This window comes from Epinephelus moara, chromosome 7 (assembly GCF_006386435.1).
Source record: "Epinephelus moara isolate mb chromosome 7, YSFRI_EMoa_1.0, whole genome shotgun sequence".
Taxonomy (NCBI): Eukaryota; Metazoa; Chordata; class Actinopteri; order Perciformes; family Serranidae; genus Epinephelus; species Epinephelus moara.
In genome coordinates this window covers 3,683,751-3,696,690 of record NC_065512.1, presented here as the reverse complement: position 1 = coordinate 3,696,690, position 12,940 = coordinate 3,683,751, and the positions used below count along the sequence as shown (strand labels likewise).

Here is a 12,940-nt window from a genome sequence, read left to right as displayed (position 1 = left end):
AAGCACACACCTCCTACGATACCAAACTATTCTCAAAGAGAAAAAGCTCGCCGATTTACACCCACACGTCTTCAGTCCCTCAGGCGATACTGTAAGTGTACATATACTCACGTACCAACACACACAAAAATCAACTTCATCCTCAACAAGTTTTGTCCAACACACCGACTCATAAACCGGCACGTGCCAAATCACGCTGCCCACATTTCAATGGACAAGACGAGATTCTTTCAGATTCAAGGAAGAGCAAAAATAAGCCGTTACACCTGTTTGTACCACCAAAATATGCTGTGTCTATTTATGAGCTGTTTCCATGGAAACACCTGTTTTCATGTTGATGAGAAGGTGGGAGGCGGATGATCCTTTGGGAAGTGGAGGGGTTGGCTTGCTTTACTTATTGTAGGAAACAGAGAGTGTGTTAAGAAGCCTTGGTTGATACGTTACTGTGCCATCGGTCAATGTCAGCGACTGATCTGTGCTGCGCATGTGCAACACTCAACAGAGGTGAGAAGGAGGTGAGATGGCTATTTCGTTAGCTACATAGATGTATAAAGAGAACTGCATACAGTGTTGGAAGCAGGGCCCTGTTCATTTTTATGTAAATTGCTCAAAGGCAGCAGAATTAATCAGAGCATTTGTATCAAACGCTATGTGTTTGTGCACACATCCACTCTTTGGCCCTGTTTTCCTAACGTGCTAAATCAGAAGGTCATGCAACTTCATAACGCCACCACACCTGGGTGTCATGGGAGTGGTGCAGCAGTGGCACGCATGCAGAGCAGGTATGAAAGGGGCTGGATTTGTGTTTTATTTTTATTTTTAAAAAGCAATAACTCTGTACTGGACGATCAAATCAGGACACCAGTGCATCATTGCCGTGATGTACAAAGAAACATGGCACAAACTCTGCACTGTATATGGCCGATGATGGTGGATGTGTGTTATCACTGCTCTTTAGTTCAGTATAGGGGTGAATTATACTACTGAACTATCGGATTGGTTTCAATTTGAATGATAATTTGAGCAGTGTTGAGCACCGGATTTCAAGACAACACTTGACTATGAGGTCACATCGATGGCACAGCTCTCTGGAGTAATGTCAACTAGTGTAATGAATCATGAAATAATGAACTACATTATGCTGCTGCAGCAAAAGCTACATTTGCTTTACAGAGATGTCACTGCATGGAAAACACAGCTGCAGCTAATGGTATAGAGAATCTATCTTCGTCACTCTCTCTATAGAGTTCCTGTCATCTCTCAACTGTCACTGTCCAACAAAGGCACATCTAATTAACGTAGAGTAAAGTGGTTAAGCACGCATTGACAAGAGTCAATATTTTTGCAAATGTTTGCTTAGAGGCACACCTGATCAAACTTTCCCGCTATTATTGCACGCAGGTGTGTGTGACACCTGAGCGTCGTCTGGTATACGTGCAGGAAAGCAGAACTATTGTTATGCTGCTTGTCGTCTCTTTCCTAATGTAAGTCTATGGGAAAGAGGTTTATTGGGGACCAATGGCACCACATGATGGACCTGGAAATTGTAGTTACACAGTTTGGCCACTATGTTAAATTGGCTTCAACGCTGAGTGCACCTCCTAGAGGCCTGGTTAGCTACGACCATCAACAGCTCCGGAAAAAAACAATGTGTTGAACTCAGAATGTTAAGACTTTTTTTCAAACTGTTTTAATGTTTTTTGGATGCACTCTGATGAGGTAAATGATATGAGCATGAACAGATAAAGTCAATATTGATGCAAATGTTTGTTTAGAGGCACACCTGATCAAACTTTACCCCTATTATTTCACCCAACAGTGGGTGACACCTGAGCATTGTCTGGTATATGTGCAGAGAAGCAGAACTGTTGTTAGCTGTTGAGCAAAGAGGGTCACGCCTTTTTAACGTGGGAATTCTGCCACTGTCAATTTAACGTCAGAAATAAACAAGACAAATGTTTTTCCAAAGGTTTAATACGTTAAAACTAGATGTTGTTCCAGACGGTCTTCGAGTTGCTTCACTAATTTGGACAAGTTTTAATGTTTTCCAGTTGAGAGTATCACAAAAACCCAGCAGTCTTTAATATGTGCGCTGACTTTTTAATGTATTTTTTTTTACATTTCGAGTGTGAAGACACAAATTAGTCTGTAGTTTGGAGCTGGGACACATCGAATGATTCAGACAACAGTCACACGTGCAGATAGATGATGCCAATATCGCAAGATGTCATCAAGGTACATATATGTAGGCAGTTTGTCAAATGAATCTATTGCTAGCTGATAAATAGTCCTAAATAGACCATCATTTTTAGATTTGAGACTTTTGCATGATTGATACACAGAGCTAAGCATCCCTTTTCTTAAAAATAAAATTAACTCTAAACTACACTTGATAAAAATTACTGCTGTTTTCAATAAGTTCTCATATTCCTCTTCTAATCCAGTTGGTATGAAAAATATTCAGTCTGGCTTTTTCTCTGAAGATATTTTGTCACAGAAAGTCAAGCACAGGCGTAAATAATACAATGAATGAGGGCTGAATTCCATTTAGCTGCTTCACTTTCAGGTTTCTGGCATTATGCATGTTGGCTCACTGACGCACTGTAATGGCTTTCTGGGGCCACTTTAATTCAGGGGTCGGCAACCTTTACCAGCTGAAGAGCCACTTAGACCAAAAATAATTCTTAAAAAGTTGGTCTGGAGCCGCAGAACATATTTGAGCCTCATAATTACGGTGACACGACCCAGTAAGTCTAAATTAGGCTATCAACGTTACTAATAGGTCAAATGTTCTGCCACAAGGTAGCTACTCTGCAGTGGGCAGATTTTGTGCCTTAAACTTTGCAGAATTAGTAGTGAAAACAAATGAATCTGTCCTCACACTTAATGCTTTATTTTTCACTAATACTTTTCCTTCTTTGGATTTGAAATCAACAGATAGCCGAGCTAACGAGACTCAAGACTTGCCACTGCTACTGAGGTTTGGCAGAATGTAGAGGAAAAGGTGCCAGGCCATAGATGCATGATGCACATTTTAGTTGATGAAATGTTAAAACTTTCTTTTGTTTGGTGTACAGCCTACACATTTTACAATTGGAGAACGTAAGAATTCATTTTCCATGTGATCAAAGCCACAGTGAGCCAATGGAGAGGGGCTAAAGAGCCTCATGTGGCTCCAGTAGCCTCGCATCACCAGGCTCTTCACGTGAAGAGCCTGGTTTCTGTTCACTCTGAATTTTGTCTGGATTCTGGTTCCGGTCTAGAGAGCGGATGCGGAATTCACCAAATTCACCGAAGTAAAAGTGTTCACCAAAGTAAGACTTTAAATTCTGATGCACCATCGATTTGGGGTGATGAGGGGTGTAAGAAAATCGATTAACTTAATGGCTTGGGGCTTTTCTTGTAAATTATATTCTTTAAATTAAAGTTTCACCGCATTTTTATTAGCTTGGTGCTTTTATTTTGACGGAAAGGTGCATCCATCGAATTCCGGATCCTGTCTAACTCGCCCTGGTTCCGGTTCCTTACCAAAACGGCCACTAATGGCCCCAGACTAGGCTCCAGAGCTGCAGGTTTAATTGTATGGAGCCAGGCTAATGTTATTAATGTTATAAGCAGCACCTATGTTTTCCAGGTCAAAATGTCTGCTGTGGGAAAGGCTTGCAGAGAAAGTGTTTGTTTGCCAAGTTGCAACGGTTTCTTAACCAAACAAAGATGGCGGGTTAATTAACATCATACAATATGCGTATTAGGGGCTGTGGCTCATGAGGTGGAGCGGCTCCTCCAGTCCACATGTCGTGCCAGTTGTGAGTGTGTCTAAATGGTTACTTGAGTAGCAAGTGGCACCTTGTAATGTAGCCTCGGCCACCAGAGTTTGAATGGGTGAATATAAGTGGTTGGAAGGATAAAAAGGAGCTATGTGAACGCAAGTCCATTTACACCAGTTATTTTGTGGGCTGTAATGTTTTTTAACACCATGATGCCAATCATGCAGGATGTAATCAAGGTACATTTGTAGGCAGTGAGTCTAATTATGTGGTGCCTACAAAATGTCACTGCAAACCCTGCAGATAGAACATATACTGTACCTGCTCTATGGCTTTGGCTTGTACAGTCAATAAATACCCTTTTCAACAGTCATGGGCTGGTTTGGTTTGGTTTGGGCCGTCAGCCCAGCACAGCAGGGATTTGCATTTCCATTGTAACAGGGCTATCTACGTGAAGGTGTGTCTTAAACTGATGAATGAATCCGCGTTTCACGTTTTCCTACCATCCATAAATTTCAAAATGTTTAGCTCCTTTAGCTGTCGGAGCATGAATGTAGTTTCCTCGTCCATCCAGAAGTGCGTCTTCTGCTTCATGGTCGCCATGGTGTTTGTTGTTCCAGGAGTTACTGCACTGCTGCTACGTCATCTCTTTCTTCTTCCAAGTGAAAGCCCGCGAAAGAAAAAGTGGTGCATGCGCAGAACACAGAGGCCGACTAAGTGGATACGTACAGCAATAGTTCGACTTTCAATCGAATTGTCTAGGTGTGTTAGTCGAGCTACGGATAGTCCATTTCAGTCGGACTAAGCCAATAATTCAGTTTTCCCAAGCTGCATGTAAACGTACTGAGTGACACATCACCGCGACCCGCCTGAGAGCAGGCAGCCCGACTTTTGGACCCACTATGAAGAGGGTCCATCTCCAGCGTGGCATGGCGCAACATGGCACATCTAAACTGACTATGGAAACACAGATCAGCTTTACATGGCTTTACTCGGCACAGCCAAGAATGACGATGGAAAAAGGGTATAAGATGATTATTCTTTCTCAGAAAGACCTATTTATAAATTAGACTGTAATGTGCTGAAGATAGAATTAAAAGCTTTCTGTCTCTGAGTCTCATGAAGTGTGTCCGTTTCCATTTGTTAAGAATAAAAAAATGCATTTCAGGAAAAAAAAAAAGCTCCTTTAATCACAGAAAAAATAAGGTCATTATTTTACATTTGAAAAAATGTAAATAACAGTAATACAGGCGATTACATTCAACATAAAGGTATTTGTGTTTTCCTGGAGGTGTCTATATGAATGCATCTTTACACACAAAAGGTTAGGCTAGCTTTTGAAAAACTGCAGTGTCAGTGTTTCCCTGTCTGGAACTCTTCCATTCATTTAAGTAAGAGGAATATCACTGTGAGCCCTACGACTATCAAATCAAAAGAATCAGCTAGAGCCAAAGAAAACTGCCACATCAGCAGGGTGACGGCTTTAATTCTTCATCTGCACTGGCACATAAATAAGCCCCTTTACTTTGTATTAAATTATAAAACCACTCAGAGAAGTAACAGCTGAGGTGCAGTGCGGGCCGATAAACAAGTAAACACAGTACAGTCAGCAGTGAACACTTTCTTCTCATCACCAATGATGCATCCACTGAGAAATCTTTACCTATACATGTGATACATATCTATTCAGTCACCACTATACTACTGAAGAAAAGTGGCGTGACACTCGACAGGAGCTGAACTCGCTCCCAGCTTCAGTCTAATTATAAGAACCTCACTAATGAGTTTTCCTCTTCCAGAAGAAGATTTGTGAGTAAAGTCTACAAGATAAATGTGCTGAGAATAAAAAACAAACTTCACTGTTTCCATGGAGTTTTATGTTTGAACTGTTATGCAACCGATTTATTTTTTACACCGATGGAGCCATGTGCTAATTAGCCGTGTGGATAATGACATGACTGAGTAAATGTTAATTATCTCAGCTTATCATCATTTGTCACTGCCGGCTCCTTGAAGCCTGATGACAGGGTTTAATGATCAGGCTTATGTGGATTTTTCTTTTTCTTTTTTTTGGGTACCCCTGAGAAATGAATGGAGATGAATGGAGAACAGAAAGTTCTCCTTAGAGAAACCAGTCTGGGTAATGAGGATCTGCTGGTCTCCATGGTTACTTGACTTACAAAGTCAACAGTGTGCGGGGGTGTACGTTTGCATTAAGCCTGATCGATCAGAAAGTGGCTCGGAGAGGAACAGAACGGTTTATTATGTGAACGTTGTCTGTCTGTGAGCTTCAGAGAAAACTAAAGAGAATAGAGCACGCTCAGTTACTGTTTCACCTTTAGAGAAAATGGTGTTGGTCATATCAGTTCCTCTGTTACACAGACCCTCACACAATCCAGCCCAACCAGATTATAGCTAAAGAAAAAGAAAACTACATCAACTATTGGACATCTACCACAAAAACCCAAAACAAACTTCAATGCTATTTGGCCCTAAACAGACAGAACACGATGGCAAACTATCTGACCGCTGTGACGGATCAGAAAGTGAGAAAGATACTGACTTAGCACAGACTCAGTGATCACAGCCTGGACATAGAGACTGGCAGACACAGGCAGACCTGGCTGCCCAGAGAAGCTCTGTCCTCAGAGACAGGTTGAGACAGAGCGACATATGAAGACATCAGAATAAAGTTCTTTACAAAAATTAAATGTTAACTCAAAGATTTTAATTCACTCTCTGACCAGACTAAAATGCAGCATCTTGGAGAAAGTAGTGTCAGTGCCACAGATGCAGTAAGACATGTCAATGCATGTCACAGCCTGAGAGACAACCAACACAACATGTAGTTCATCTATTTACTCTAGGGCTGCAACTAGCTATTATTTTCATTGTCGACTAATCTGTCGATTATTTCTTCGATTAGTCGACTAATCATTTTATCAAAAAATGTGTTAAAACGCTGAAAAATGTCGGTCTGTCTCGCCCAAACCCCAAAATGATGTCATCTAATGTCTTGTTTCGTACTCACGCCAAAGGGTTTTAGTTCACCGTCATGGGAGAGTGTGTAAAGCTGCCAATATCTGAACGTAAGAAGCTGCAATAAGAGTATTTTGGGTACTTTTATAGTACTTTTCTATGAAAAATGACTCAAACCGATTAGTCAAATACTAAAATAGTCACTGATTATTTTAATAGTCGATTAGTCATCAATTAGTCGACTAATCATTGCAGCCCTAATTTACTCCTTCATGTATTTATTTTTTTTCCTTTAAAACTGTCTATGCATTTGTAATATTACATAGTTGTTAACTGGTTTAGAATTTTCACTGTCTTAAATTGTAACTGTGCTTTGGCAACACATAAGACATGTCATGCCAATAAAGCTTATTAAATTGAATTGAATTGACATTTAGCCAGAACCTGATGTTTGTGACTTTAAACACAGAAACATTACAAAAAATGAAAGAATGTGTGTAGAGACGAGTGTAAACCCAATGTCAGGTCTAAAATGAGAAATGATCTTTTAGTAAAACCATCTCAGTTTGTTGTATTGAGCTGAAAACAAGCCATGAATACGTGTAAATGAGATTCATGTTCATGTTTTCTTCTGTTCCCTTGTTGTCCTTTGTGCGCTCCCTCTGCTGCTGCTGTGCCAAACACTAAATGGCTAGTGAGGCAAACAATCTGGAGGAGTGAATTTACAGTGTACAGTGTATAAAGCAGAAGAAAATCTAAAAGCACAGAGTGGGTTTACCTGGTCGATGTAGAAGGCCGTCCCTGAGCGGATCTCTCTCCTCTGCTTGAGGTCAGTCTCTGTGGTGTCCCTGGACAGGGCGACATACTCGACTTCCCGCCTGGTCAGCTCCTGGACAACAATGAGGGAAAACTTTAGCACTTCAGAAACCCAAGAAAAGTTTCAGGCTTTTTTTTGGCACAATAAAAATATGAACTTAAACATTAATAACATATTTTAGGGATCCCGTTGTGAGAAAACTTAGTATAAAAATAAGAGTGGGACTTTTAATAAAGTAAAAAAAATAATTTAAAATCTGCATTTCAAGAGTCCAAAGTGAGAGCTGTGTCTGCACACTAGGTGTATATTGGCGTGATATTAATGGACAGGATCTCAAGGTGTAGGTCTGGTTTGAGGACCTCAGAATTGCGTCTCTGCTTTTTGCAGATGATGTGGTTCTGTTGGCTTCATCACACCGTGACCTCCAGCATGACCTGAGGTGGTTTGCAGCCAGGTGTAAAGCAGTCAGGATGAGACTTATGAGATGATGAGATAAGGCCACAGTTATCTCTGGAAAACAGTGGATTGCCCCTTGGTAGTATAAAGTTAAAGTTAAAGTCCCACTGATTGTCACACACCTGAGTGTGTGAAATTTGTTCTCCGCATTTGACCCATCCCCTGAGGGAGCGGTGAGCAGCAGCGTTGCCGCGCTCGGGAATCATGTGGTGATCTAACCCACCAATTCCAACCCCTGTGCTGAGTGCCAAGCAGGGAGGCAATGGGTCCCATTTTTATAGTCTTTGGTATGATTGAACACACGACCTCCCAGTCTCAGGGCGGACACTCTACCACTCGGCCAGCTCAGTGGCCTAGTGGTAGAGTATAGTATATATAGTAGAGTAGTATATCACGGTCTTGTTCGCCCCAAGAAAATGGAGTGTGAGATGGTTGGGTGGTTTGATGAGAAACTAAACCTGTATTGACTTTAAATTGATCATTTGTGGTTCAGTCTTCCTTTGATAAAAAAAAAACAACAAAAAAAAAAACCCGGTCCATTAACATTGCACATTTGGAGTGTTTCCGACCGCGTTATGCATTAGTAATGTTAAAATGAAATGAAAGTACTGCACTTTATGGTCACTGTCTGCATGTATTACTACAACCTAGTGTGTGCAGAATCTCATTAAGGCGTATTTGACTGTGAGAAGAAACCAGAGCCAGTGTTTCCTCTAGGATTTTTTTCAGCAGCGGGGGTGGCGGGGTAAGGGGGTGAGAGAGAGAGATAGAGAGTCATAGTTATTTTACAAATACCTCAATACACATTAGGGTTTCCACATGCTGTCGTTTCACAGCTTATCAGTGTGTGTGCGTGCGTATGTGTGTACTCACCAAGTACTGCATAGCTATGGATCGTCTCAGAGGTCCTGGGGGACCAATGAGAAACACATCCTGTCCCAAAAGGTCTTTCTGCATAATCCATCGTAGGTGCTGAGCCACTGTCTGCGGAAGCGAGTCTGAAACTAGAAGGTAACTTTTGTTTTATCTTTTGCCACTTTACTTCTCTCATTTCATGCAGACATATATGTTGTACAAAGATAAAATGCCTTACTGTGTTTGACAGGAACAAGCTCTGGATTCCGGGGTGTTTTGAGTTTGTAAGAGATCTCTCCGATCGTCACTGTGTCACCTGCCAACATCACAGTAGCACATTTTAACACAGAGACATTCAGGACAGTGCAATAACAGTTTCAACTTATATTTACCTTTTATTGGTGTCAGCCACGGCGCACACCTTTGACACAGTAACAATAGAGAGACACAGGTGACTACTTGCTTCCTAGCTACTAAAAAGTCCTGGTTTGTGCCTCTACTGTAACCAATTTTTTTTAGCTTATACATGTTTGCATTGATGGATTTTCTTAACAAAATGAAACCCCCTTGAGGTTATGTGATAAACTAACTGCTGTTTTGGGTGAATTTTGAATTCCTAAAGCAGTCTTCCAATCCAGTTGGCAAAGAAAATATTCAGTTTGCTGTGCAGCTGGCCTCTTGGAAGACATTTTGTCACAGTAAGACAAGCACAGGTGTAAATATTAAAATAAATGATGGCTGAATTCCACGTCCGTGCTTCTGTTTCAGGTTCCTGTCCTGTTACTGCGTGTGATGGCTCATTCTCAGGGGAGAATTTGGCTGCTCACAATAGTCTTTTCTTGTAAATCAGCTTCTTCTTGAAATATACTAAGAGGGGTATAAATACAAGACTAAAGTTACAGTGTGGGTAATATCAATAAAAGTAGTTATAAATAAATAAATATTTGATTTAATAAAAGACAACAGCAAACAGATATGTCTTTAACCTTGATTTAAAAGACGTGAGAGTTGGTGCAGACATGCAGTTTGTTCCAGATACGTGGTGCATAAAAACTATACGCTGCCTCTCTATGTTCAGTCTATAAGATCTTAAATTGAGTTGCACGATAATATTGTCACATCATCGGTATCTGCAGATATTGACTTTGCGTATGCATGCATTATATGATGTTAATTCCACTACAAAAGAGGCTTGATTATCACTAAAATTAGGTGTGGGAAAAAGTGGATATATCAATACCAGTATCAGTTATCAGTCAAATAACTTGTTACACATGGCATATCGGATAACTGGCAAAAAACAATCCAATATCATGCATCCCTAGATCTTAAATTAAGACTGGGCTGAGACAAGAGGAACGCTTTTTCTCAGGAGATGAATTCAGAGGTAGTCAAAAATGTCCAGAATCTCATATTGAAGTTATGTTGAGGAGAAACAGACAGAACAAATCCAGTTTCCCTTCCCTCTGAGTCGTCACACTATCCTGGCTATACTGGCTACCCTTTAACTAAACAGAGCCATCTTTACTGTTAGACTTTACACCAACATGTCTGCTGTGAAAAAGGCCTGCAGAGAAACTGTCTGTTTGCAGAGATGCAACGGTTTCTTAGCCAAACAAAGATGGCAGCCTGGGTAACATCTGCTGGCTCTTTTGGCACAACCTGAGATTATATTGTGCATCACTGCTGTACATTTAAAGTATGTAATAATATCAATTTAAATGAATAAACATTAATGGCCCTGACAATTAAAAAAGTTTCAGTGATACAACTGATGTGTCTTTTGGCTGCCATCTTGCTGCCATGTGTAAAATATCCTCTTGTGTTATTACACAGCCTACATAGTTTTTCAAAGTTTGGTTTGTCTGTTTGGAGAAAATAACATGCATAAAGTATGTGTCTTAAATGTGACGTTAGCTAAAAATCTAAGAATACGTTTCAAATATAAAGTTTATCGTTAATTAACTGTTAAAACTGGAGCCAGCTGCTAACATGACATGACACAGCTGATTACCTGGTTTTAACCTTTAACCTACTGACGTTAGCTAGCGTTAGATAAATGTTTCTAACAGGCTACATGCTAACACTTATCTAGTAGTTGTAAACATTTTGTCACCAGCTGTCTAAAGTAGCTTAGCTAACATTTGGTAACAGCTAATTATTTGTTATCTATGCAGCTAGCAGCGTTACTATAGGCAGCGTATACACGTCTGTGACGGCAGGTTAGCTCTTTCCTAATGGAAACCATGTTAAACACAGTGTTGGCCCACGCTGGTTCAGACAGGTAGCTCACCTGAGGATGTGTTGAGCAGTCTGACCTCATGTGTTCTCCACATCCAGCCGTCTCTTCCCAGAACAGCACCCAGAATATTCCGCATTCTCCTGGCAGCCACTGCCGCTGCGGTGCCGCTACATAAGATCTGAGAGTGCATATTTAAAACTATAATGTCGTCATACAAAACATAATCTAAAATAAAGTCCACGAACCCGGTGTCAAGCTGTGTCCTGACCGGCCTTCTTCACATTTCATAACATCTGTCAGCTCATTTTATGAAGTCGGAAGATAATAAGAGACGGACCGCTGGGTCCGGGGCTTAATGCTTCCGTAGTGGTTTCACGTTTTTTTGTTCCGTTCCGGCGTAAAATTTACAACGTTAATAACATCGAAATGCGACTTTAACAGTTGTTGTGTTGCTAAATCATGGTGAATAAAATAAAGGAATACATATTTTATGTAATTATCCGTCTACATGGCTTCAAATAGTCCGTGGTAATTTTAGAAGTAATATTGAATATTTGGGTAAGAACACATTTTTGATTACATTGTGAGATTGTGTCAGTGTATTTTTGTCTTTGATTTTTTTTTTAATTTGTGTCTGTTTTGTAATATGTAGCCCATGTCTGTAATTTTGATCAGAGTGATCTAAAAAATAAAACTAAAAAAATAATAAGAATAACTGAAAAAGAACAACAAAAAAAAAACTAAAAGGTTGTGTTATGCCCAGAAAAATTGGGGTGGTAATAATAATATTTATATAGGCCTATATCTGTGTCCTCAATAAAGTCAGTCAATTATTTATTTGTTTATTTCATTTTATTTTATTTTATTCTATTTTATTTCGTTTCATTTCATTATTTTATTTTATTTTATTTCATTTCAAGAGGGGTGATGGGTGCAAGGGTGATATTCAAAACTCACAGCATAGCTTACATTAAATTTCATACATACTTATATACAAGCCCTCTCAGTTGGGAGCAAAATAATGTGTAGGCCTAATGAAGACAACAAACATTAAAACTGTTGATACAAGAAAAAAAAATATTATTGAAGCCCACCTTTCCGTTTCTCTCTTCGCAAACCCTTCTCTCAGTAGCCAACATCTGTTACATCTATAACTGACAGCACATCATGAGACTAAGTCCAAACCTATTTATCTCATGATTCATAAAAAAGAGGAAAAAATAAATAAAATAAAAATAATAACATTAAATGAAATATATTTATTGTCCTTTTTGGCATTCACTGTGTTTCACCCCTTTGCTGCTGTTATCATGTGTCTTTATGGGACAGTTTTCTAAATTCAAATATCCATAAAAATGATTTTAATTATGTACAGAGCAAATTTAAAACAAGTGTCAGTCTACTTTACAAAAAATAGGCTAAAATAGGCTACAGTCACATAAACACTCAAAATAATTGTAAAAAAATAATGAATAGCCTCTCTGTGAGTCTTTGAGTTCAAAGAGAGGAGGAGAGGAGAGTTTTAAAACCAAATGACATGATGAATAGAGCGAATTTAGAAAATTAGGAAAATCAATGATCTCATAAATTGGATTAGGAAATACCGAATTCCTAAATGGGTGACGTCACACACACACACACACACACACACACACACACACACACACACAGGCTGGAGTTGCGCGCGTGTGCGGTCCCCGCCGGCCTCTGACAAACAGTGCCGAGCGCCGCGCGCGTTTAAGCGGGTTTGACATTTATCACGTGGAGCGCTGATAAGCTCGGCCCCTCTCCGGAGCCGAGCGGAGGGAGCACAGCAGGCAGGAG

At 40.0% G+C, this 12,940-nt stretch overlaps 1 protein-coding gene across 1 annotated transcript in view; it reads right to left on the bottom strand.

Annotated features, from left to right (window-relative positions):
- Positions 1 to 11,427, bottom strand: part of vwa8 (von Willebrand factor A domain containing 8) — a 105,004-nt gene extending 93,577 nt beyond the window's left edge. The window contains exons 1-4 of the mRNA XM_050048688.1: positions 11,168 to 11,427; positions 9,113 to 9,190; positions 8,893 to 9,023; positions 7,525 to 7,635 (exon numbers count right to left, since the gene is read on the bottom strand). Coding sequence (XP_049904645.1) covers positions 7,525 to 7,635; positions 8,893 to 9,023; positions 9,113 to 9,190; positions 11,168 to 11,306 — 459 coding nt within the window. The 5' untranslated portion in view covers positions 11,307 to 11,427. The remainder of the gene's footprint in view (positions 1 to 7,524; positions 7,636 to 8,892; positions 9,024 to 9,112; positions 9,191 to 11,167) is intronic.
- Between the last annotated feature and the right edge of the window lie 1,513 nt (positions 11,428 to 12,940).